The sequence below is a fragment of the Trachypithecus francoisi genome, unplaced genomic scaffold (assembly GCF_009764315.1).
Source record: "Trachypithecus francoisi isolate TF-2019V2 unplaced genomic scaffold, Tfra_2.0 Lachesis_group17, whole genome shotgun sequence".
Classification (NCBI taxonomy): domain Eukaryota; kingdom Metazoa; phylum Chordata; class Mammalia; order Primates; family Cercopithecidae; genus Trachypithecus; species Trachypithecus francoisi.
In genome coordinates, this window is record NW_022681462.1 from 77,279,389 (window position 1) to 77,306,111 (window position 26,723).

Genomic DNA, 26,723 nt, shown 5'->3' on the forward strand with positions numbered 1-26,723 from the left:
CACAGCAGGCACAAAAGACTGCTGAGAAGAGAGGGTGAGTTGGGGCCCAGAGAGGAACTACCACCACCTGCTGTCCCAGAATGTAGTCAGGGACACCAGGCTATGTCATGCTTGGCTCTCCTGAGTGTGTGAGTATGTGTGTGGCGGGGGGTGGGCGGGTGGGTGAGTGTTTTGGGAAGAATGTGGGCTGTGGAGCCAGGTAGGCCTCAGTTTAAATCCTATAAACATCATTAAGCATTCGTAGGCCTGAGTTTAAATCCTGTAACCATTGCTAGGCATCCTTGGGGAAGTTACGTCACCTCACTGAGCCTGTTTCTAAGTCTTTAAAGTGGAGATTGTAATGGGGACTGTAATGGGGACAACAGCCACCTCCAAAGATATCCACACCCTAATCCCTGGAACCTGTCAGGATGTTACCTTATATAGCAAAGGGATTTCCCAGATGTGTTTGGGGTCATTAATCAGTGACCTGAAGGTAGGAAATTACCCTGGCGTTTCTGAGTGGACCCAATTAAACACTTGAGCCCTTCAAAGCAGAGAAGTTTCTCAGGCTGGTGGCAGAAGAGAAGTAGCAGATGAAACTAGAGAGATGTGATGCCCAAGAGGGTCTGACCACAGCTGCTGGAGGGGGCAACATGGAAGTAGCCAAGGGAGGCCGCAAGGGTGACAGCCACGTGGAAAAGGGAACCTCAGTCCTGCAACCCCAAGGAAACTGAGTTCTGCAAACAACCTGAATGAGCTTGAAAGTGGATTCATCTTCAGAGCCTTCAGAAAGAAGCCATCCTGTTGACATCTTGATTTCAGCCTGAGACCCTGAGCAGAGGGCTCCGCCAAACCTACCCACTAAGTTTGTGGGGATTTGTTATTGCAGCAATGGAAAATGGTAGTAGGCCCCACATCACAGGGCTGTTGCGAAGATTAATTAGTTAATGAAAGTGCCTGTGCTCCACCAGGGTGAGCTGCCTTCTCTTTCAGAGAGCAAGGCTTGTTAAGCGAGGATTATGTGTGACCTGCTGGATTAGTTTATTCCTTGACTTTCTCTTTCAGCCTCACCCTTTCCATGATTGGTGGCTCAAGATTAGGGGCATGGTCTCGTTTGAGAAGAGCACCCAAGTGTGATAGAAAGTCAGCTTTTCCCCCAGATGGAGAGTAAAGCTAATGTAGCCAGCACTCTGTTCCTTGTCTGGGCTACTGACTAAAGCCCCATGCCCAAGGGAGACCCCTTGAAGCTGTCCTTTCCTGCTGCTTCTCAACTTCCCTAAGTGTAATTGAGTCCCATCAGACACTGGTTGCTCTGTTTGAATAGAGAATATGGAAAGATAAAGGTGTCACCTGGCATTTGCAATCGTATGGCCATTGCAGATTGTGGCATGCCTGTGGTCAATACGTGTCTAGAGTAAGAGGTGTGGATGGAGACTTGATTGTCCCAGCCATGGGTGAAATGCAGTTTTGCTCAAAGATTCAAGGCGATGTTTTGTGGGCCAATAAGATTATCTCTACTCAAGTCCATTCGTTCATTAAAGAGTAATAAAAGAGCTTGCTTTCTAGCCCAGCAGATGCTAGGAACTTAAAAATTACTGAAAGGTAAGGTTCCCCATTGTACATAAATATGTGTGGACTTATGAATGACAATGGCCAGGTGAGTGTCTGTTTCTCAGATAGAGGTTTAAACTTGGCCAAAAGTAGAATGGACTATACTATTGTATATATAATACACACACATATACATTATATGAGGCTCCATTTAAAATGTGGTACCCACGTGTAATAATTCTCTTTGCCTTTGTTTAGAAACCAGGCTATAAAACGAAATTAAAACCTTGACCAGTGTGGCCAAGCAGTGGCATGTGAATAGTCGTGGTTTGCTTCCTGGAGAGAAAGCTGCCCCTTCTCCCCTGAATTCGTGTCCACCATTCGTGGGCTTGCCAGGTAGAAGTTGGTTCTGGTGAAGGGCTAGGACCCTGGGAGGAGTGGTAAGAACTACTGATCAGCTGATGGAGAGACAGAAGGAAGGAGGGGGGAATGAAGGGCGGGAGGGCAATTTGCTCTCAAATATTTACCTGATGCTTAAAGAAAGTAAGATTATAAGAGTGCCCCAGATGAGGATGGAATAATTACACATCTCCATGCCTGGAATTCAAAGTGGATTTGGGTCTCCGTAAGGCAGCATTCATCACCAGGGAGATTATGTGGGCGCTGACTCGGCAAGAACCCCCTGCAAACTCCCTACACAAATTTTCTTTTGTTCCCTCCTCCCTCACTTCAGAAATGATGACTCTGCAGGTGCTGCAGCCTCAAAGATCAGAGGCCCTAAGCTGTACCTGGAAGGTCCGCCGCCTCACACATGAATCTACAGCACTTCTGCTAGCACTTGTGCAAGCCCTTTCACAAGACCTCAGGACTGAAGACTGTCCCAAAGGTCTCAGCAGATATCTGTGAGCCACCAGGCCTGGCCTGCAGTCCTGAGAGGATACACATCATTTCCTTGAAGTCAGTGATGTAGATAAGGGTAGAGCACCTGTATAGCCTAGGTTTTAAATATCCTGCATTGTCATCCCTATAAATCATCACACTAATCTGAAAACTCCAAGCCGCATCCCTCAGACTGCCTCTTGACTCTGGCAGCAGCACCGCGATCCATGTCAAGACACGTGCCTCCAATAATTCCAGGCATAACAATCTGAACTCCAGAGTAGAGACACTCTTAACTCATCTCGGCTGCAGGTTCCTCTGGGCGGCAGCAGCTGGCCCGAAGGAGACCTGAGATGGACATGATGAGTGAGTTGACAGGGTAGGCATGTGACAGCTAACTATATATTTGTCACTCTTGTTAATTTGTGAGTGCCTTGAAGTCGGTATCTTTGCATCCACAGCTGTACTGGCTGGTGGAAGATGTTCAGTTTGGAGGCAGGGTGGTGTCGGGGGAAGAGCATGGATTTTGGAGTTGGGGAGATGTGCTTCCGTGCTTTTGAATGTCACCAGCTCCTCGCTCTCAGTTGTCCTATCAGAGCTGCTTCTGCATCGCAAAATAGGAACATTAATAACAATGGAGCAGGGTTGTTAGGACTAATCAGCTACTGCCTGCCTGGCCCAGAAGTAAATGAAGGGGTCATTTTCCTCCCATGGCTAATGCTTGCAGAATTGCAATACGCAACTTTTGTACTAAGGCAACAGACATAAGAAAATTAGAAGGAGGAGGAATGTGTTTAGAGGAGGCAGGGCTGCAGCGGGCTGTGGGAAGATGCCGAGGGCATAGGAGATGTCTTGGGTGTGATAATGTCCCGTGCACCTCAATAGATACCTCAGCCAATCCTCTGGGAAGTTGGTGCCAGAGCCTGGGGCAGAGTTGGGGATGAAGGTGAGTCCTCAGCATAGGGTGAACTCTGGGAGCAGAGGCGACAGCAGTGTCAGGAAAATGCTCGGAGGCAGAGCGTTGAGGGGATGTGAGAGAAGAACATAGGGAGACCAGAAGGAAGGTAGAGAAGGATCAGGGCCAGGTGCTGGCCTAGCTGGGGACCTGTGCATGCCCGTGGCAGAAGGGAGGGATCAGTAGATTCAGAGAGAAATAAAGAGCTGGGATGAGGGATCATAGGAAAAGAAACAGCTAGTGGAGAATGGGGGTGGGGCATGGGGTGGAGGCACAGGTTGGAGGGATTCACTTTGCAAAGGCAAAGGGACATATGTCTCATTTGAATACAAGGAAAGGAAGAGACTGTAGATGAAACCCATACATATCTTTAGAAGAAAGCTGGCACAAGATGTGTAAGTTAAATCTAGCGAGCAAGGACTCCATCTCTAGTGTTGAGGAACTGGAGGGTTTTCCATTTTGGGAACTGGAGCAGGCCCTGTTTTGAGTCTCTGGAGAGGAGTCGATTGGAGCACAGACATGAGACTGAAATTCACACGTGCTGACACCACTCCACGCACCGACCTCCAGGTTCCTCTATGTGCTACTGCAAGATGGGGATGTGGGTGCCAGGCAGTTGGCTGAGCTCACTCTTTGCTCAATGACTCATGTGAAAAACGATTCAAATAGTGCCCCAGCCAAATGCCAACTCCCGCTATACCATGGGACTTTATGGAGAGTCGAAATCTCAAATGTGAAGTGCATACATTTCAGGTATCTCCTGCAGTGTGGCAGAAGATGGGAAGAAGCATCTGTAAGTCGTCTAACAAATTAAAAGGGGGCACAGGTGGGTGATGTCCATGTTTTAACGAGATTGGCTTCAGAGGGATGTCTCATAATAACTGCTGCTGATCTTTCAATCACACTTAGCGTTTACACAGTTGTTCTCAAAATTCTGTTTCATTTGATGCTGATGGCAGTCCCGTGGAGTGTTTTTATGACATTTGTTTGACATAAGAGTAAATCAGGCCTCCATGAGCTTAAGCAGGTTGCCCAAGGTTGCAGCTAGCGGGTTACTGCAGACTTGGGCCTGCTGACTGGAGCTAAGTTCTTCCTGTTCCTTTCCCCCATGTTATTGCCATGATTCAGTAGCAGTCATGAGAAGTCCTCTCTTCCTCCTTGAGTCTACATGGTCCCCACCCTTAGGGGAATCCAGGCTTCCCAGGAGTGAACAGCAGTAGGCAGAGGGGCAGGTGCAGAGAAGGTGATGGAGTAGGGCTAGTGAAGGAAGTCTTACCTCAGTCCAGGGGCCTTTCCAAGGAAACGTGGGAGGAGACAGGTAGATGACAGGCAAGAGTGGCTGGGGACAGGTGAATGAGAGCAGGGTGCAGGACACACATGTGATATGAAGGCCCCAGAACACCTGCATTCTTGTTCCCTGCCCCTAAACACCCAGCCTCCTTCCCCATGGCCCCTCACCTGGGCAGCCACACACCTGGGCTTGACTTCAGAAGCATTAGCCAGACCAGAATACCTACAGATCAGGAGCTGCCTTTTCTACCAGCCACAGGCCCAGTGGGATGCAGGAAGCAGCCTGCCCTCGCTGCAGTCAGTTAGGGGGTACATTATCTGGAGAAAATTTAAGAGCAATATTAACACTAACAGTCATTCTGCTTTTGAATGTCACCATGCACTGGCAATTGTAACCAATGGCAGTGATAAAATTCCCTCCCTCCCCCCTTGGTATGCCACCGCTTCCTTCTCAGGGCAGAAGCACTACCTCAAGCCAGCTCGGGTGTAGTCCCGGGGAGAAATACATTCATCACAACTGCCTCTGCTAACTCCATCCCACCCACCTCTCTGAGGGCCCATAGCAGCAGCCAACCAGGAAGAAACGGGTATGTGTACAAACCTAGGGGACACCAGTAACAACAGCTTTGAGGCTTCCAGCATTTTCTAGAGCTGCTTTCAGCTCTAATTAACTGCACAGACTTTCTCCTCCTGGGTTATGATTCAGGTGGCTCTTCCCCAGTGGTAGAATTGCATTCACTGTGGAAGGAACTTTTGTGGACACCTTGCCCTGAGGCCTTCTGGGGACTCGGTCCCCTCTGTTGCATCCTTGCCGTGGTTTTCTAGCCTGTCCCGAGTCTTCTCACAATGGTTACCTGGTCCCTGATTGTTAGAAAATTCTCCTGTATTCTCGACTGAAATTTCTTTCTCTTTGGTCCTGACTCTAACCCTCTGGGATCACAGGGAGTGCATCTAACCAGACTTCCACAGTGAATTCTTCTGCAAGTTAGAAGGCAATTCTCTTGGTGCCCCAAGGCTCCTCCTTTCCAGGCTAAGACATTGCAGCAGAGCCCCTGCCCCGCCATGCTGGCCCCTGAATATGCTCCAGAGGCCAGCATGCTGGTTGGTACTGTTTCCCTGCTCTCTTATACCACCCTCCGAAGTGGTAGGACTATTCCCATTTATGGATGGAGAAACTGAGGTCTCTCAGCCAGTGGAGCCTACAGACTGGCTGCAGAGTCTGTTCTTTGGCCTCTGCCGGGCCCTCACCATTTCATTAGACCTGGGGCTTCAAAGCAGCAGTAATAAGAGGTCATAGGAGGGGCGTGACTGTCTTGCAGAAATCTCCTTCCGAGTGTGGATGTGCGGGGGCAGCCTAGAGATCGTCCCCTGCAGCCGAGTGGGGCACGTCTTCCGGAAGAAGCACCCGTACGTTTTTCCTGATGGAAATGCCAACACGTATATAAAGTAAGTGCCCAGGGGCTCAGTGCGGGTGGGCAGCAGCACAGGCAGCCATGGCTGGGCGGCTGCTGGTAAGGGTTGCAGCCGTCCCTGGTGCTCTGTTAGGCTGCCTGTGTGATTTGGACTGGCTGGGGCTGCACCTTGTACTACCCAGACTCTGCTTGGGTAGGGAGGGCAGGCCTGTCATGTCCAGCATTAGGGCCGGAGGCTTCCCTAATACTTCTGAGGCTTTGGAAGGCCCCACATGAGGCCTCGTGGGCTTCAAGTCACCCATCAGTGCCCTCCTACAGGGCATGGGCTCCAGATAGTTGGGGTTTTGTGGGATGGAAGAAGGCAGCCCTTTTTACCTTGGAGTTCTAGAAGAGCCGCTGCCCCACCTTCAGGCTGGGTCACTAGGAGAGAGGTCTTTGGGCAGATGCAGGGGAATGGGAAGGCCCAAGGGATGTAGCTTAGGTGCCTGCTCCAGGGCCTGGTCAGCACAGTCAAAGGGTCCAGGCTGGAGCAGGGCCTGAGACCCTGGGCTCCTGTCTGCTGTTGCGCTCTCTTCTCCTGTCTGGGGGGTGGTTCTTACCAGGACTCAGAGACCCAAGGGTGCCCACTTGGTTGTTCCCTGCTTCCTCCCTTCATCCACTCTTTTTTCCTCAATTTCTCCTCTTTCGATCTTTCTCTTCTCCTTTCAGAATGATTTGTTCCATCTTTGCTTCTTTTCCTCTTGATTCTCTCTCTTTCCCCCACCCTCTGTCTCTTGTCATCTGATAGCTTCACTCCTCCACTTGGTCCCCTCTTCCTTTTTTTCTGTCATTTGATCCATTGGGATAGGGGGAGCTGTGTCATCACGTCCTGACACAGCCACCCCAACACAGCTGTCCTGGAGGAGACATGGGTTTGAGCAATGGGAAAATTGGCCACACCTTTTGCAAAAACGTGAAGGGCAAGGGTAGGGCAATGAGAAAATCAGCAGGCCAGGAAGCAGTGGGGAGCAAAGGCAGGGTTGCCTCAGCTCTCAGGTTTTAAAAAGTAAAGGTGAGCTGGGGACGTCTGGCACAGGGAGGTGGTGGCTGTGCAGGAGCCATGTGGCCGCCTGGAGAGGGGCCGGCCTGGGAATGAGGGGCAGAGCCTGGGGCTCCAGACAGTCATCGTCTTTGAGACTGGGTCCTGGCCAGTGGACATCCTGCATGCCACTGGTAGGTCATTCAGTTTCTACAGGATTGTGGCACGGATGTCTGAAAAGCAGCTTCCAATGTGCTGATGGCTCGGCAGTGGAAGGGGCCAGGGAGGTGCTGTTAACTGCCTCTGGTGCCCCATGGACAAGGCTGTGTGTGCATAAATTGTCATTGCAGGTCCCAGCTTAGAAGGGCTTGCCACCCTCTTCTCTTGAATGCTTGTGCGCTAGAGTTAGCATCTGAAAGAGCACCCCCTTTTCAGTTAGGCCCCAAGTTCCCTTACTTGACCTCAGCAGATACCACTGCTGCCCAGGCCACCAGCCACCTAACTGTTTTCTGACATCTTTTCTCTCTTTTCTGGGGCTCTTTCTAGTGCCCCTGATGGCTGAGGGATATCATCCTTAGTGTGTGTCTCTCTGTCTATCTCCTTTTCTGTGATTTGTGGGGTCAGAGTCAGGGCAGATAACCTGATTTTAAAAAGTAGAGTGCTAGCAAAAAGTCTGGAAAGCGAAGCCTGATTACTTAGTTCTTTACACCTGCAGCAGGCTAACTGCACGGCCTGCAGGAAGACCTGTGTGTGCCGACTTTCCTCTTGGAGAGCTGGGACCTGAGCACTTCCACTATGGTAAGGGACAGAACCCAGGACAAGAGCCCGAGAACAGCCAGAGGCCAGATGCTCGTGCAGGCCTTGCCTTTGCACTCTTGGTTACTGGCAGTGAAGGGATGTGTCGGGTTCCTGAGCCTTTTCTCCCTATTTCTTTGAGAGCCACAAAAGTTCAGTTTCTGGCATGATTTCCCTGGTCTGTATCTTTTGGGGAAAAGGTTTGTTGTTATTAGAGGTGAGCATCCCTAATCCAAAAATCTAAAATCCAAAATGCCCAAAGATCTGAAACTTTCTGAGCACCCACATGATGCGGCAGGTGGAAGATTCCACACCTGACCTCATGTGACGGATGGCAGTCAAAATGCAGGCAGACAACCCACAGTTTATTCAGCATCCCCAAGGGAAAAATACAATTACCTTCAGGCTATGTGTATAAGGTGTATGTGAAACATGAATGAATTTCATGTTTAGATTAGATGTGAATCCCGTCCCCAAGATATCTCATTATGTGTATGCAAATATTCCAAAAGCAAAACAAAACAAAACAAAAACACCCGAATCCAAAACACTTCTGGTTCCAAGCATTTCTTGTAAAGGATACTCAACCTGTACTAAAATCTTGTATCTTGGGGCAAAGACCCCTTTGGGGATTGGGTGGGGCTTGGCTAGGCCCAGTGCCCTGGGAACAGGAATGATAGTGGGTTGACCATGGTGGAACCTAGGCGGTGCTGCCACCTCAGCCCACACATGTGTATTTTAACTGACACTCATGGGTCCTCTCAGACAGCCCCTTACTGACACTCCTTGTCACTCCTTGTCTTCCCAGGAACACCAAGCGGACAGCTGAAGTGTGGATGGATGAATACAAGCAATACTATTACGCTGCCCGGCCATTCGCCCTGGAGAGGCCCTTCGGGAAGTAAGTGTTCCTTCAGGTTGAGGAGGGCAGAGAGTGCAAAAGAGCCCAGCTCATAGGACCGATGTAAATGGGTGCTGATAGGCCAGTCAGTTTAGCTGCCCTGTGCTCCCGCAGGGCCCAAGGCTGTGGCTTCGTTCCTGTTCCTCAGAGCTTCTGCCCAGCTCTGGATGTGCAGGGCTTTAGGCAGCTCTTATGGAATGACTCCTGGCAACCTGGACTGCCAGCTCTAGGGGAGCTGAGCTGTGCCTTGTGCAATGGACCAATATTTCCTGCTTTTTGCAGAGAGGAAGGAGGCAGGACAAGACAGCCTTAGTCCCTCTAGGTGGGACTTCCTCCCTCCAAGTTCTAAGTCGTCCAAACCTAAGTTCTCTCCTTCCTTGGAGGAACAGCATGTGTACAGATGTCCTCTACAGCAGTGCTCAAGTTTCATGGGAGGAGAGGACAGAGAAAGGAATGTTTATTAAAAGCTTGATACCAGCCTGGGCGTGATGGCTCACACCTGTAATCCCAGTGCTTTGGGAGGCCGAGGTGGGTGAATCACAAGGTCAGGAGTTGGAGACGAGCCTGGCCAATATGGTGAAACCCCGTCTCTACTAAAAATACAAAAATTAGCCAGGCGTGGTGGTGGGTACCTGTAGTCCCAGCTGTTTGGGAGGCTGAGGCAGGAGAATCGCTTGAACCTGGGAGATGGAGGTTGCAGTGAGCCGAGATCATGCCACTGCACTCTAGCCTGGGCGACAAAGTGAGACCCCATCTCAAAAAAATTAATTAATTAATTAAAAATAAATAAATAAAAGCTAGATACCATTACATAAGGCATCTCATTAATCCTCCCAACTCTGAGGAATGTGCATAATGACTTCTGGTTTACAGATGAGGAGGCTGAGGCTTCTACAGGTTAAGCTTCTTGCCCTAGATGACACCATGACAGAGGGGGATGGTGGCTCAAACCACACCTGTCTGATTTCAAAACTTGGAATGACCTTACATTCCCCAGCCCGGGGCTGATTAGAGTAGAGAAAAATAGCACCTTCACTAATGCTATCATTTATGTTTCTTTGGGGGCAACCAACGACTTTTTGTCATGCTAACATCACCCACTCATCATACGAAGGCTGTTGAGCAGATGGGTTTTTTTGCAGCCTAAACTTCATAGGTTGAACCCATCACTGAGTGGGAGGATTAAATCAGAACCCACCAAAATGGTTTGCACCTCTGAAACCATAAATCCATGCCGCCCCTCAGGTTCTCTCACTCCAAACCTCCAAGGCATTCATTTTCAGTCCTCATCAGAACTTCCAATCTGTTGGCCATATCAACCACATCCCCCTCACTGCCTTCCCTCTCTAGCTTGGATTCTACTCTTTTAAAAACTGAGCTAAAAGGTCTTGTCCTCAGACCTTCCGTGCTATTGTCCATCTAGCAACACCATCCCCACAGTTCTTCCAGGTTCAACCTTGGATGAATCTGACTTTGCACCCTGTCCTCCAGTGCACACAGGCTGCTGAACAGAACTGGGAATGCCAGCTGGTGCTACTAATAATACACCATGGTCGTCAGTCTCAGCAAGGCCTGCAGTCTGCCCACTGGCCCTGCTGCCTCTCCTAGCTAGCGTTCTCCCTCGATCTTCATTAAATCTCCACTCTTCCCAGCCCCTAGTCCACCCCCTTCTTTCACTGGCAGCAGATGACACCTTCTGTTTTACAGATGAAATAGATGACATCAACTTCCCAAAACAAACCAACCCATTAACTTCACTGCATCTGCAGCATCCTTCTCTGTCTCTTGTCTCAAAGGACAGGCTGTGCTTCCTGCTGTGGTCTCCATCCCTCCACCTGTACTCCGGATGCACCATTCATCGCTGCATTCATTCATAAATCAACATTTATCGAGTTCCCACTGCCTGGATTCATCTCCTCTTGCCTCCTGGCGCAGGGCCTCTCAAACATTAATGGGCAAGCAGATTTCCTGGGGATCTTGTTAAAATGAAAATTCTGACTCTGGAGGTCTGTATTTCTAATAAGCTGCGGGTGATGCAATGCTCCCGGCCTGAGTGCCACAATTCGGGAAGCAAGGTTCTACCAAGGAGGTTCCCAAACTAGTCTGCATATGGGAGTCCCCTGGGGAGTTTCAAACTGACTGCAGTCTGTGCCCCTCCTCCAGAGAGTTGGTTTACTTGCTGTGGGGTGTGGCCTGGGATGTAGAATTTTTCTAAAGACCCCACACCAGGTGATTCTAACATGGGGACAAGTTTGGGAACCATGCTCCTTAGGGGGCTTTGCCCTCTGGGTGCCTCCACTCTCTCCCTGATCCCTGGTCTCTCCTCTGCTGTATTATTCCCATCACCATTTAAACTTATTAAATGTCTTACATCTTAAAAAAAAATAGGAGGGAAAGGAAAGAAAACAAACTACAAAAACGCTCCTTCAGTCCAACATTGCTGGTCATCCACGCTCTGTCTTTTCCACTCCTCCAGTGCCCAGCTTCGCGAAGCAGTGGTCTGCTTTCCTCTCTCCACTCCCCTCCTCGCTCCTGGCCCGCAAGCCCTGAGACTGCTCCCACCTGGCTCCCTCGTGACTTCCTTGCACCCTGTACTGTCCTCTTACACTGCCCCATCAACATGAATCTTCTCCCTACCCCGGCCCCTCTGCTGTCCCCCGGTCCCTAGGCTTCCAGAACTCTGCAGGCATGGCGTTTCTTCTGCTGCTAGGCACTGCTTGCTTGGTCCCATTTGCAGGCTGTTTCCTCTTCCTACTCCTCGTATGGTGGTCTTGCCGGAAGGTCCGTTAGAAAGCCTCTTCTGACTACATATTCTCCCTGGCATTAAGCACTATATCTATGCTGCTGATATTTGCATCTCTATTTATTAGCTAAACCTAGCCTTTGAGCTCCAATCCCTTCTATCCAATTATCAACTGGACACCTTCACCAGGATGTCTCCCTGGCGCCTCCAACTCAACAAGTCCTAAACTGAACTCATGACATTTGCTCCTAAACTTACTCCTCATCCGATATTTCCCATCCCCGTGAAGAGTTTTCCTTGCACCTGTTGCCCAAGTCAGAAATCTAGGTGTCAACCCTGAATCGCTCTCCTTCTCTTTCCCATCCAAATGATCACCAAGTCTTGGTAACACTGTACCATCATACAGTGAGCACGCAGGCCCTTGCTAAACACCCAATATTCAGCATTTTAGAAACCTGACATCCTTCCCATCCCGATGGAGCTTAGAGTCTGGTGATGAGCTGTGGTTGGTGATCTGTAAGAAGAAGTTCTACTGCAATCTTGAGGTGGGGAGTGGAAGGAAGTGAGCTGGACAGGAAGCAAGACCAGCTCTATGTGTCTGCTCAGGAAGAACAAGACATGGATGCAACTTAGGTGGGTGCCGAGAGGTGTGGAGGCACTCAGCCTGTCGTTCTTCATTCCCACCCCCAACTTCCCTGTTTGAAAGCATGATCAGCACCTGAGTTTCCACAGCTGCCTCCTCGCTACCGTCCCTGGCCCCAGCTTTGCCCATCAGACCTATTTGTGGACCAGCACTGAGATGCTCTCCAAGTACAAACCACCTCTTGCCCTGCTTAGAACCCATCAGTTTCGTCCCAGTGCCCTTTAAACAAGTCCAAACTCCTTGGCAGTGTCTCACAGGACCCTTTATGGTCTGTCTTTGCTTTCAACTCACCCATTTCTGCTCTTCCAAATCACCACCCCTACATTCACATACACATCTATTTTAAGATCCTGCAGCACTCTTCCTGCCCGCAGAGCTTCTTTCATGTCTTCACACGTGCTCATCTCGCTCTCCCCACTGCCTCTAGCAGGGGCCCCTACCTCTGGTTTGTCTAGATAATGTCCCTTTTTCCTTCCAGATATCAGCATCACCATTACTACCTTGACCACCATGGACCGGACAAGCAAGGATCCCCCTCTGAGTTGTTCCCATAGATCCCTCCTGCTCATCCTATGTCACCTGGGCTGTGATGGGTTATTTCATTATCTTTGCCTATTGTTCAAAAACTTTCCATAGTATCCCACATTGGGTACAATGCCTGACACACAGTAGGTACTCGATGAATATCTGATGAACAAACACATGACCAGGCCCCAGAAACAGCAAAATAAAAGGGTTTTTTGAGGCTGGGGCAGCGGGGAGTGGTGTTTCGGCCGCAGAATCCAAAGAGGAATTGTGACTAAGTAGACCCAGAGCCCCAACGGTGAATTATTGACAACACACTGAATGTTCTTGCAGCTTTGTTTCGAATGACAAGGAAAAACACCCCCAAATTCCATCTTCAAGTAAAAGCACCAGTCCTCACTGTCATTACTGCACCATTGTGAGATATTGTTAAGTGTTTCCATAGCTCTGTCTGCAGTTATAGAAATCTGTTCTTGCTTAATTTCCCCAGCACCCTCCAGAGAGATGTGAGCACAGAGCATGGCTATGAGTTGCGCTTTGTGCTCTCAGTCTGGACTGGCGTTGCTGGCACCTGCCTCTGACAGCTGTGTTTTGTCTTTGTGTGTGTCCACAACCTCGTTGCCCCCAGTGTTGAGAGCAGATTGGACCTGAGGAAGAATCTGCGCTGCCAGAGCTTCAAGTGGTACCTGGAGAATGTCTACCCTGAACTCAGGTATCCGTCCTACCTGTTGGAGCTTTGGCTGACTGAAAGGAGAGGCCCTCAGCTGGCTTGGTCTGGAGAAGAGATAGACAGTGACCAACTAGATGAGGGCTTTTATGTATATTGGAGGTCTAAGAAGACCAGTTGGCTCCCTTCACTCCTAAAACCAGGAGGGATCTTATACTGAATCAGTAGCATGAGGGATTGTGGTTAGCCAGTAGCAGTATTTCTCATTTGCGTTTGTATTTCTCTGCTTGCGTTTGAGCCCTGGCTTATGGACTCACTGACACGAGCTCCATTGCAGGCACTCATCCCCGTCTGTGGCTCCTGGGTCTTTCCTTGCCGCCACATTCTTAGTGGCACCCTGCCTTTCTCCGAGCTGTGCAAATCTTTTGTAACAACCCAGCCCTGCCATTCTCAGAACACTGCCCACCCTCTCCAGCTGGTAGTCTTGCTAATCCAATGAGCAGTGGACTCTCCTCTCTCCCTGTGACTCTCCTCTAGCATCCCCAAGGAGTCCTCCATCCAGAAGGGCAATATCCGACAGAGACAGAAGTGCCTGGAATCTCAAAGGCAGAACAACCAAGAAACCCCAAACCTAAAGTTGAGCCCCTGTGCCAAGGTCAAAGGTGAAGATGCAAAGTCCCAGGTAAAGTAACTGGCTGGGCATACAGGACCGTCTGTATAGTAGAGGGAGGCGGCCAGATGACTCTGCCTCTATCACCTGCTCTTACATGACATCAGATGCCTATTTATTCCCAGAGATCAGTAGTGGAGCATGAGAGGTGTCATCCCCCTACTCTGCCACTCTACTTACACTGCTTGCTTTCCAAGTGCATAGAGTTCCTCTGAAAGACAGCTTAACAGGCAGCATCCTGCCTACAGGAAATTGCCCATTAAGTTAGCAAGAGCTTAACGAGTTTGTTGTAGTTGGTGTCCTACCTGCTGGCAGCAACCGTGGGCAGGGTCAGGCAAGGCCAATGGCACAGCTAGTTCGCAGATGTGAAATGCAAAGGGGGAGAAGGCTGCCGCTGGGTGACACTGCCTCCTGGGACAGGAAGGAATGCCTGCTCTGTGAGTCTCCCAGCTGATTTAGCTCTGACTGGCAGGTAATCACATCAGATTTCGTAAAACCATCACTGTCCACCACCCTGTCTCTGGGCAGCATCCTTCTTCATCCCCAGCTTCACCTCTGCATCTCCTGCCTCCCCTAAGTCTGCAGGACCATTTGTGGTCCCTTCTCTGAAAGGTTTCCTGTGCTTTACTTGATTCATCGACAGAGTGCCTTCCCCTCCCTGCCATGTTTTTCCGGACAGTCTTCTCCCATCTGAGGCTAGAACTGTTATTTTGAAGGTCACTGACAAATTCACAGCCTGTCTTGTAGCACTTGGCCTGTGGACTGCGTTAAAGCACAGTGGCGCACACCTGTAATCCCAGCACTTTGGGAGGTCAAGGCAGGTGGATCACCTAAAGTCAGGAGTTCACGACCAGCCTAGCCAACATGGGGAAACCCCGTTTCTACTAAAAATACAAAAAATTAGCCGGGCAGGGTGGCACGCGCCTGTAATCCCACCTACTTGGGGGGCTGAGGCAGTAGAATTGCTTGAATCCTGGAGGCGGAGGTTGCAGTGAGCTGAGATCACACCATTGCACTCCAGCCCAGGCAACAATAGTGAAACTCCTCAAAAAAAAAAAAAAAAACACATTTGTCTATGACTTCTCACCTGGCTCTGTGGCTCACTGCGATCCCCCTTCTCCTACATACCTGTTCCTTTCATCTGTTTTCCTTGCTAACTCCTCACCCCCACTCTCATACCCTTCTGGCGGGTATTCACCAAGATTCTCAGCTCACTGTTCTTTTCTCTACAAACCATTTCTTGGAGACTTTTTTCATGCTTCCAGCTTTGACAGTTTCCTGTTTGTTGATTCACAAATTCCATATCTTTATCTATCCATGAATTCATTTATTTATTCAACAGATACTTGCCTGTTAACTATGAAGATGCAGAGATGAAAGACTAGGTTGCAGGCCTGAAGGAGCCCTCAAAGGGCGTAAAGTAAAAATAAGCTAGAAAGTAGCCATTATGATGTAATCTCTGTCCTGGATGGAGTTTTGTCCAGGGTACCATAGAAGTTGCAAGAGATGGCATCCAAGTTAGGTGTGAGGCTCAGTGAAGGTTTCCAACCGGACTTGGAAATGAGTTGTATTCTCAGAGATGAGTAGAAATAGGCCAGGTTGGGAAGAAAGGGTGGCCCAGGAAAGACCTGGAGCTGAGCAAGGACGCTGGTGAGGATGCTGCCTTTGCAGGGCTGTGGGAGAGCAGCATTGGAGAGTGGGATGTGAGGGGAGGGAGCAGCAGACGGTGTGGCTGGAGAGGAAGCAGGAGCCAAATCCTGGTCTCTCTTCTCATGCTGAAGAGGTTACGTTTTGTTCTGGGCAACAGGATGCTATGAGATCTCAGGAGAGGGTTGGGAATTGCAGATCTGCAGGTATAGATCACCCATCTCTCTCAACACTGGCTGATTGAGTGAGTCCATGGCCACACTGAACTCACTTGTGACTCAAGTCAACAGATGGCCATGAGCACCTGTCAGGCACCCTGGCTGCCTCCTTTGTCCCACTAGCTCTCTCCACATGACCCCCTTCTCCCAGGACCCCCAGTTCCAGCCTGGTCCAGCTCCTGCAACTCTTCTTTCTCCTGCACCCTTCATTGTCTCGTTTCTCAGAAGGGCTGCTCTTAGATCCCGTGTTCACTTCTTTATGCTGGATCAGCATTCCTCAATCTCAGCACTCTTGACATTTGAGCTGGACATTTCTTTGTTGTAGGGGCTGCCCTGTGTATTGTGGGTGGTCTAGCAGCATCCCTAGCCTCTGCCCACTCTTGCCAGCAGCACCTCCCCCCAACACAAGTCAACACAAGTCATGGCCATCAAAAGTGTCTCAGACATGACCCAATGCCCCCTGAGGGAAAAACCACCCCAGTTGGGAGCCACTGGGTTAGAGTATGGCAACAGCCTCCACTTGCTTCTGCTGCCCTGGCTGCAGCCCTGCCCCCACCCTGACGTTGCATGTGGTCACTAATCCGTTGTTTTCAGTCTCAGCACAGACATCGATGGCTCCTATTGTCTGCCACAAAAGCCAGACTCTTGGCCTTGGTACTTGAGGCATCTCAACCCAGCTCCAACTTGCAGTGGCTTTTCCAGGAACCATATCTCTGCTCCAGTAGGGCAGGAGAGGGAGCTGCTTGAGTCAGACAGGAAAAGGGGAAGGAAACTGAGGTGTTGATTTTGCTTTAGGCGTGACTGCTTGGCTGAGAGTGACATAATTTGCCCAAGTGGCATTTTGCAAAACGTTGTGAGTAGGTGACACATATCCCTCTCTTCTGAATCTGTGTGTGGGCAGCGCCGGTAGGCAGCAGCCAGAGTGTTGTCTTCCTCCTTTCCCTGGGGCAGGAGTGTGCTTGGTCTGTTTCCAGCAGAATAGGGGGCTTTTCTGGTACGTGACACCTTTGGCTGCATAAGGAAGTGGGAGGAGAGGAGCCAGGTCTCTATGGGCCTCAGAGAGGGGCCCTGCAATGCCCTGGCCCCAAGGAGAGTTGTCAGGCCATTATTTGACCAGATGGTAATAGTGCCCATCCCAGATGACCCTCCTGTCATGTGAAAAAGGGGAGGGACAACAGTCATCTTCGGGCAACTCACACTCATCCTGGGCATGGCCTACGGGTGAGCAAAGCATCTTCTCTGGAAGATGGTATTGAGCTGCCCCTCCTCTCTGTCTTGGAGAGATCAACTGGGTTGGTGTCACCACAGTGTGAATGTGGGGTGCTAGGGGAATACTCCACGACAGGACGATGTTCAGTCCACTTCACAGAATGTACTACGGTCCAGGGACCACTCCTGCTGAGATGCAAGGTGGACTGATGCTGGGTGAGACACAGCCCCTGCCCTCCAGGGCTCACAGCATGACTCAGATACATTTCCAAGTAATCTGGAGGTGTTAAACCCACATGGGACTGATAGAAATCCACATGACCAGGCCAGCTAAGATAATCTCCCTGAGTATGTGTGCCTGTGTGTGTGTATAGTATACACTGACTTATATGGCCTTTCTCTTCTTTTCAGTGTCCACTCCTCCTTCCCATATAAACTACTATTCCTGTCTTCCCACTTCCCAACCCCTTCTGCTAACACTGGGCTTTGTTGCATTCTCTCCTCTTACAGCTGCTTTGCCCCCATCACCTCTTCCCACCTCTGTCCTCCTACTTGTCCTGCCTGCTGGCCTGTCCAGAGGCACATCCTCCCCTCAAACCCCTAAACATGATTTGTTCAGTCTTCTCTGCTCCCACTTCTTTTGTCTCTGAGAGGCCATATCAGGGAAGTGACATAAAAGCCTATTAAGTAGATGTTGCTATTATCCCATCGTACAGATAGGGGCCGAGGTCAAAATGACAAAACCAAGGCTTGGAGAGGTTGCCCAAAGTCATATCCTACGAATAAGGGTGAAGATGAATTTGGAGAATCTGGCCACATGTCATAGCTCTGCTCTTGCTGATGCTGGAGAGTCAGGGCTGGCTCTGAGCTCTTTTAGACAGGTTTAATCAGGGCAGAAGACACCTGCCCCTGAAATTCTTCTTCCAGGTTGTAAACATTAAAACCATAAATCAGCTCCACCTTGACAGGGGAGAGTGGCGAGAGATTCTTCTTCTTGGCCAGTTTCCAATGACAACCTTTATGAAAAGACGAACGAAGGTTGTACCCCCATGTCAGGGTCTAGGGTGGAGGACCATGCCAGAGAGTAATCCCCTCCCTGATGTTGTGGGCACTGGGAAGAGCATGAATGGAGGCTCCTACTCCTGATTCCACACCAGAATGTGGGACACACATCGTGCTGGCTTCCTGTCTTGCCTGCCCCCATTTCTTCACACCCTGGCTACAGATCCAAGCTGGGTCACTCCCCACTAAATGGTCCCCCTGGGGCCTAGGGGTGTGTACAAGGGATATAGTCTACCCTCAGAGGACAAGGTCAAAGGTAAAGAAGTGAAGTCCCAGGTAAAGTAACTGGCTGGGGATGCAGGACCATGTATGAACCCAGGGATGAAATCTACATAGGTTTTTTAATAAGACTTGGTCGTTTTGGCCTGGAGACTCTAGGGTCCTCAATTGTGGAATAAAAGCACCAGAGAATGGGAACCAAGGGCTGAGTTCAGCCTTAGCTGCCCACACTCTCTGCAGGCCGGTGAGCCCCAGGCTCTGGGGCATCCTTATTGTTGAAAGGAGACTGTTTTGTCCTCTGGTTCTGACACTGGCTCCCGATGCTGCTCCACCCCCAGCCCTATCCATTCCTCACCCTGCCTTCCCTCCCTCTCTTGGCTGGCTTGTCAACCTTGGGAGCAAAATGTTTAATCTGAGTGTGTATTGAAGATGTCAGAAAACTGATACCTTAGGTGAAATGCGAGAGAAATACATCATCCGTTTGTAAACATGTGAAGCCCGAGAAGTCTCCAGGTTAACAAGTTTCCTCTTAACTTTATTGGACTCCAGAAAAATATTTGTGAAAGGTAGAAAGAATATAGGTGCACGAATCTAGTTTCCATCCCAAGTTAAAAAAAGGGGAAAAACAAAATATATTTTTAGGTTGTCATTTTACCTGTCTCCCAGTGTGTGGGCTACTGGTTGTGGAGCGTGCAAGGTGGGTACCCTGGGTGAGCAGGTGAAGATAAAGTCTCCCCCTAACCTGGACTGGCACTGGTGCCTCGAGGTGTGTGAGCCTGAGTCTGCTGGCGGGACAGGCTGCCCGCATACCACCCTTCCTGCCTGATGCCACCCTCCCTGCCCAATGCCACCCCCCCGCCCGATACCATCCTCCCTGCCCGATGCCACCCTCCCTGCCCAATGCCATCCTCCCTGCCCGATGCCACCCTCTCTGCCCACACACCACCCTCCCTGCCCGATGCCACCTCCCTGCCCGATGCGACCCTCCCTGCCCACATTACCACCCTCCCTACCCGATGCCACCTTCCCTGCCTGATACCATCCTCCCTGCCACTCTCCCTACCTGATGCCACCCTCCCTGCCCGGTGCCACCCTCCCTGCCCACATACCACCCTCCCTGCCAGATGCCACCGCCCCTGCCTGATGCCACCCTCCCTGCCCAATGCCACCCTTCCTTCCTGTGCTTTCTCAGCACAGCCTTGGGAATGGCTCCATCCCTGCCTCCAGCGTAGCTCCTGGGCAGGATTCCAAAGGAAGGCCTGTAAGGTCGTCTCTCTTCCTCTTGGCTCCCCCGGGTCACCATCGTCAACACAGCAGACAGCAATTGAGCATTTGCTAATGGAAAGCACCACTCTGGGATAGGTATTAACCCATTTGTTTCTTGCAGTGACCCTCTTAGAGACTGACGTCATCCTCATTTTACGTACAAGGGAACTGTGGTACAGAGTTGAGTAACTCGCTCAAATTCACAGGGTAAGAGGCAGCTCTGTGGGGATCCTAGCCCTGGTATCACCCCAGGGTCCAACAACATGACCCAACAAAAATGTACTGAGTATGGGCTTTAACCATACATATAAGCGTAATCTTGCTACATGGGAGGAAAGGACAGAATGGGCTGGAAATAAAGAAAGACCCGAGAAGTGGGTCCATCAAAGTTTCCAATGGAAGGAGGTGTGTCTAGGACCCCACCAGGTCATCCTGCTGCCTCTGGAGAGAAAGCCTCCACCAGGGAGGGGCGGAGGCAGACCCCAGCATGACCATAGGCACACTTGTGCTGTTGTCACAGTTGGTACAGTCACTATGGCTGATGCTTCAGAGAGCCAGAGGCATCACGAGGTCAGTTCATTTGAATGCAGGCTCATTCATTCTAGATGCCTTGTTTGAAGGGAGAGCTTCGAGGCTATGTTTCAGGGACCGTGGAGGTACCCAGTATGGACTAAGAGGTTCAAGGCCCTGGATACGTGGCTCAGGTCCTACCTCACCAAGGAGAGACCAAGTTCAGAATCAACCCTGGCGTCTGCTTCTGGCATTGCCCAGAGTAACCACTGGCCCCTTTGATCCTCAGTCTCCCCTTCTACAAAATGGGAACCATTGTGATTATGAGCATTAAATAGACAATGAATGTGAAGCACCTAGCACCAGGCCTGGCCCTTGAAAGAGTCTCTTACAAGCAGGCATCACTTTGGCTGTCTTAACTACAACAAAACCAGCAGTGCTGCCCTGCCCATGCCTGGTGGTGTCAACCCTCCTGGAGAGAGTACTGACAGATGAGCTAAGGGAAGCTTGGAGAGACTGCCCAGGTGGTATGTGAGTAATGCCAGGGCATGGTTCAGATACAGGCCTGCCACGTGCAGAGTCCAAGCCCTTAAGGTGACACCAGGGCTTCTAACCCTCAGCACTACTGGTATTAGGGCCAGATCCTTCTTTGTTGAGAGGCTGTCCTGTGCAGCATAGGATGTTTAGCAGCATCCCTGACCCCACCCGCTGGCAGCTAGTAACAACCCTTCGCCCAGCCATAGACCCAGAAAATGTCTGCAGACACTGCCAGAGGTCCACTGAGTGGGGAGAGTTGAGAGCTGCTGCTCCAGGCTGATTGCTTCTTGCCTACCAGAGGTGGAGGCCCTGGGCCGTTCCAAGACCAGCTCCTCTGCTGGGGCCCCTCGTCCTTACTCCTGCTTTTTTTTTTTTTTTTTTGAGAAGGAGTCTTGCTCTTTCGCCCACGCTGGAGTACAATGGCATGATCTCAGCTCACTGCAACCTCTGTCTCCCGGGATCCAGCAATTCTTCTTCAGCCTCCCGAGTTGCTGGGATTACAGGCACATGCCACCACACCTGGCTAATTTTTGTATCTTTAGTAGAGATGGGGTTTCACCATGTTAGCCAGGCTGGTCTCGAACTCCTGACCTCGTGATCTACCCACCTCAGCCTCCCAAAGTGCTGGGATTACAGGCAAGAGCCACCGCACCCAGCCCTCTTTTAGTTACCTTTTAAGACAATCTTTCATCCCTGCTTCGCCATCCAGTCCAAGACCACAAGCCCCAGGCTGGGTGCTGTGGCCTTCTACATCCCAGCTTCCACAGCTGTGGCCAGACTGGCATCTGCTAGAGAGAGAAGGTTTCTGACCCCCTGCCCGTCCCATCCCTGCTCCCACCAGCAGTGGCTGTCTCCAGAGATGTCCTCCAAGCACAGGTTTTAAGACAATCTGGCCCAGTCGATCCCCTACTCATTCACTGGTGACTCCTTCCTCCTCAGTCCCCAGCTGGCCTATCCCAGTAGAGGGGGCAGGGCTACCCACACCAACCCCCAGGACGGTCTCTGGGTTGCCCTTCTATGGCTACAGCTTTCGGATAGGAGGGACAGTTTCTGGACCAAACCGAGGGTTGGGCTGCTTATTCTCATGGCCCAATAATGAGATGCAGATGAACTGGGAAAGAAGAGAGATTATTTCTGTAACCGGGTACAGAGAGAAGACCTGGAAATTATCGCCAGACCAACTCAAAATTACAAAGTTTTTCAGAGCTTATATATCTTCTAAGCTATTTGTCTTAGTGTGAGTTTACATTCATCTAAAGACATAAGTGATTAACTTCTTTTAATCTATAACTAAGGCCTGAGTCCTGAAGACCTTCTCCTGGGGCCTCAGTAAATGTACTTAATCTAGATGAGTCCAGATGCCAGGGGTGATTACTCTTGTCTCCTGCTAAATCATGGAGGTTTGGGGAGTTCCTTCAGACCCCAATAAAACTTGTTTGTGGAGGTCTGGGGAGTTTCTTCAGACCCCCAATAAAATTTGTTTAATCCTAAACGGGTCCTGTGAAGAATTCCTTCATCATCTTGTCATGCTTCAAGGCCCAGGAAAAGCCTTGACAAACTCTTGGTGGGCTTTTGTGACATTCCAGCCTGTGTAAGGGCACTGGCCCTTTCAGCCTTTAACATTTAACCTACCCACTCAGGGCTGAAACAGTGGTCGTGGAGGCCTGCCTGTTCAGCTGTTAGGGAGACCTGGCCTGCCACAGAACCTCCATCATGGGCTAGGCTTTTGCCAGGCCCCCAAACGAAGCCAACGGCAGAGGGCCCAGCACTCAGCGATCCAGGCCAGACCTGCTGAGCAACCTCTGCTGCCTTCCTGGAGTCTGTTTCTGACTGCAGGATTCTTTTAATAAACCCATTCATCACGGCCCTTCTGGGAAGTCTGACAGGCTGCAGAATGGAAATCTGAAAATGCTCTCCTTGCTTCCCGCCTGCATGCTCCTGTCTGCTGCTTCTCCTCCCTCCTCTCCTCTTTCAGATGTGGCCAGACATCAGCCTTCCTCTGGGACATGATGAGGCTAAATTATTGAAATGCCAGGAAATACCAGCTAATGGAAAGTCCACTTAGCATGAGGGCTTCATTTTCTGTGCATGTTCACACATTCTCCTTGGCGGTCTTTGAGATGTTTTCATCAGATGCATTTGAGATGCGTCTTTGAGATGCATTTCTTCCTGAAAGGCATCTGTGGACAACAAGGGTCGAGGATGTCAAAAGAACGGCCCACCCACCCACCCATCCAGCACTTCCAGTTTTGAGACCCCTAGGATATTAAAAAAGAAGAACTGCAAAGTGGGCTCTCACAAGAGGCTTTTATATTTAATCAGTTAATCCTTTTAACACAAAAAACACAATGTCATTGTATGATGGTGACAGTAAGATAATGGCAGGATTTATTTTTGAAATACTAATCTGTGGTTCCCTACAGACTCTATAGTCAGGTAATGGGTCAGAAGGAATGAATTTTGTCTTCCCCTGTCAGTGACTGTTTCTTTAGCCTCATTTCAGAGAATGGTGAGAAGTCTAAATCTGAGGTCAGTTGTACTGACCTCAGGGCATATGGCTTCCTGGTAGTCCAGCTGTTGCATTTGACCTTTTGGCCCATCTCTCTCCTCCCCACAGGCCAAGGAATATTCTAGGCCCACACCCAGGTGCCCACCTTCTAGATCACATTCTGGATGTTTAGGACTTCAGAATCCCCCACTCAAATGGCCCCAGCCTAATTCAAAGCCCTGCGTGGGTCTCATCCCTGGGTTTGTCCTCTGAGGGTGGACTGTGTCTCAGTACACATCCCCAGGTCCAAGGGAGACCATTTAGAAGGGAATGACTCAGCTTGGATATGCAGCCAAGGTGCGGGAAGATAAGGGGGGCTACTCAGGCTAGAAGTCAGCACTGTGTGTATCCTATGGTCTGGTGTAGAATCAGGAGTGTGGGCTTCCATTCATACTCACGGCCCAATTACTCTATTAGAGAGGGCACTATTCTCTGGCCTGCCCCACCCCAGACCTTGGCAAGGGAGTACAACCTTCGTTCATCTTTTCATAAAGGTTGTCATTGGAAACTGGCCAAGAAGAAGAACCTCTTGCCACTCTCCCCTGTCAAGGTGGAGCTGATCTTTGGTTTTAACGTTTACAACCTGGAAGAAGAATCTCAGGGGCAAGTGTCTTCTCCCCAGTTAAAGTTGTCTCAAAGAGCTCAGAGCCAGCTCTGACTCTCCAGCATCAGCAAGAGCAAAGCTGCTGGAGAAAGTTGCTGTGGGGGCCACTTGCTGGTGTATGACTTTGGATAGCCTCTCCGAACCTTGGTTTCATCATCTATAAAATGAGGATAATAGTAATACCTACTTAGTAGGATTCTTATGAAAATTAATCAATCTGTGTAAAGTTGTCGGGATAATACTGGGCACATCACAAGCACTCAATAAATGTCAGCTCTGATTAGCAGCAGCAGCAGCAGCCTGGTCATTGCACCACCTCTGTGTGGACAGACTTCTTTCCCCTTTCAGCTTATCTTGGAGAAAGGCAAATGGGATGTGTAGAATGTGATGTTCACAAGGCCAGAGAAGAACTTCTTGATATGTCCCAAGGAATGTATCTCATGACTTTATTATAGAAAATTTCAAGTATCTATAGATACAGAAGTTGAATAGTATAAAGAACGCCCTTCTCTCTCCTCTCCACAGGCCAAGGAATATTCTAGGCCAACACCTAGGGGCCCACCTTCTAGACATGGACGCCCGTTGCCCTGCTGTAAGAACAAGACTCATGGACAGTCTTGTTTCATCTATATTTGCATCCCTCCCCAGCGAGTACTTTCTGATCTAGGTCTTCTCCCAACACTAGCAGTTTGAAAAGAGATAAAAGAATCCTTACGCAGGAGCCGTTCTCCCACTAGGCTGGTGAGTCGCAGATCAAGAGAGCCAGGCGTCATCGTTCAGCAAGTCAGGTTGACTCAAGGTGGACGTATTCAGGACAGCAGAAGGTCCTGAGCCTATGGGAGTGGTTCCTCTGAACCACCCAGGTCCCAGAAAGGAATTAAAGTCTTTCAGCAGCCTGTGGAGGTCAGGAGAGGACCGGGAACCAGGAGGGAAGGCACAGAACAAAAGGCAGATGACCACCATGTCTGCCTGGGAGACACCTTGTCCTAGAGTAGGGGGCTGGCCTGCTAAGTGGACTTTTTTCATTCTGGGGCCAAGGGGAAGTAGCCAATGAGTAACCTGGTCCAGAGGTTCAGGGTCAACGTGTTTCAGGGACGTAGTGGAAATAGATACAGCCCCCAAAGGATCCTCTGCAGTTTCCCCAGGGGACCCAATTCAAGAATCATCATCTTTGCCCCCAGATGGAGGCAAGGGGTAAATGTTATCCTTATTTTACAACCTGGGAAAAAAACTGCTTCCACCAGCACTTTCTGCCCCACTGACTTAAGAACCGGGAAGTGCTTGTGGCTTCATAAGCCACAGTTACTCTGTGATCTCTGGCACTGTGGAGGAAAAATGTTATAATGAACGACACAGCATGCCCTTCTTCCTGATGCCAACGGAACTCTGCTTGTCCATCCGATTTCTCAGTTTTTCTCCCTGCAAGAGCTCAGGGTCCAAAAGATCTATTATTCTGGCACATGTACTCTCCTGAAATAATTTTAATCCTTATAACATTCTTCATTCCCTCAACCCTTCTTCATTCATTCCCTTGGAACACTTGTTCCATTTGTCCTTCCATCTGCCTCTTGTCGTAACTCTCATGTGCTCTAGACACTGACTCAGACTCCCTTTCAAAGAACAGGGGACAGCCTAAAGATATCTGGTATGGAGGGGTTGGGAGTTGACCTGCTAGGTGGCTGCTTGAAATGCCAAGTGCTGGGAACATACCCCCTCAAGACGTTTTCTCCAGACAGAAACTGTGGAGCACACAGCTCAACTGGGGTTGTTGTTCAGGCTCCTGCCCAAAGGCCAGAATTGTTCAGGACTCCCAGAGGCAGCCTGAATGGCCCAGGCCCAGGCCCCTTCGTGGGGTACGGGATGGAGATTTCCATGGAGATATGACCTCTGAGTCTGTGGCACTTGAGTAGCATTTTCCAACGTAACCTTGGTGATCATTGCCTACTGGGACCCTTGGTGCTTCTTATCAACCTGTGCTAATCACACCCATAGGTGTGGTTGTATCCCTTGAGTGGTGGCTTCCTAGATCCTGAACAAACCTTCCTGGTCTCTTTCTCCCCAGGTGTGGGCCTTCACATACACCCAGCAGATCCTCCAGGAGGAGCTGTGCCTGTCAGTCATCACCTTGTTCCCTGGTGCCCCAGTGGTTCTTGTCCTTTGCAAGAATGGAGATGACAGACAGGTAAGTGCTCAGCAGGTCCCTGGGATGTGGCCATCTCCGTAATGTGACTGCCTGTTTAGGGCTTAGTCTCATGAGCAAGAAAAGAGAGAAATTGTTAGAAGAGGAAGAGTTGATAAGAGAGGTCAGGAGAGGGAGGGAAAGTGCTGCCTGGGACCCCGTCTGTGTTGCTAGCGGCAATGGCAACATCCACCTCACTGGTCAGCCTGCCCCATGAAAGCCTATTGATTTCCACTGACCACACCATGCCCATTCATCTTCTACTTTCCTGTCATTGCTCTGTTCCCCACCTGGGATCCCAAACAAGGATCTCAGGGTCACAAGGATGAGCAAGACTTGACCCTTGCCTTCAGGGCCCTGGGCTCTAACAGTATGTCCCCCAAACTTCCTAGCATTCTGGGCACATCAAATGCCCAGTTCCTCTAGCAGCGAAGTGATGTCTCCATTCAGTTTCTTGCCAACTGGGTATTGGTGTTAGAAAGAATGAGATTAAAATGCCTGTTTTATGGTTTACTGGCTGTGTGACCCATGGCAGGTTACTGGACCTCTCTGGGTGTCCATTCCTCCTCTCTGAAATGGGGTTGAGGAGGTCCACTACACAGGACAGCTGTGACTGTCTCTTGGCAGTAATGTGCTTAGTGCCTGCTCCGGGGTGCTTCCCCTGATGTGTCCAGTCCCTCCTTTGTCGTGCGA

The 26,723-nt window shown here is 50.1% G+C and overlaps 1 protein-coding gene across 4 annotated transcripts in view; it reads left to right on the plus strand.

Annotated features, from left to right (window-relative positions):
* GALNT14 (polypeptide N-acetylgalactosaminyltransferase 14) overlaps positions 1 to 26,723 on the plus strand; it is a 234,916-nt gene that overhangs the window by 207,388 nt on the left and 805 nt on the right. The window contains exons 10-14 of one of the 4 annotated variants that reach the window (XR_004428407.1): positions 5,977 to 6,103; positions 8,691 to 8,783; positions 10,580 to 12,159; positions 13,323 to 13,406; positions 13,899 to 13,945. Coding sequence is in view for 3 of the 4 variants with exons in the window: in XM_033176132.1 (XP_033032023.1) it covers positions 5,977 to 6,103; positions 8,691 to 8,783; positions 13,323 to 13,406; positions 13,899 to 14,043; positions 25,914 to 26,033 (569 nt within the window). In the remaining variant the exon portion in view is untranslated. Of the gene's footprint in view, positions 1 to 5,976; positions 6,104 to 8,690; positions 8,784 to 10,579; positions 12,160 to 13,322; positions 13,407 to 13,898; positions 14,044 to 25,913; positions 26,034 to 26,723 lie in introns of those variants that run through there. The other 3 variants (XM_033176132.1, XM_033176133.1, XM_033176134.1) reach the window with 3 other exon arrangements.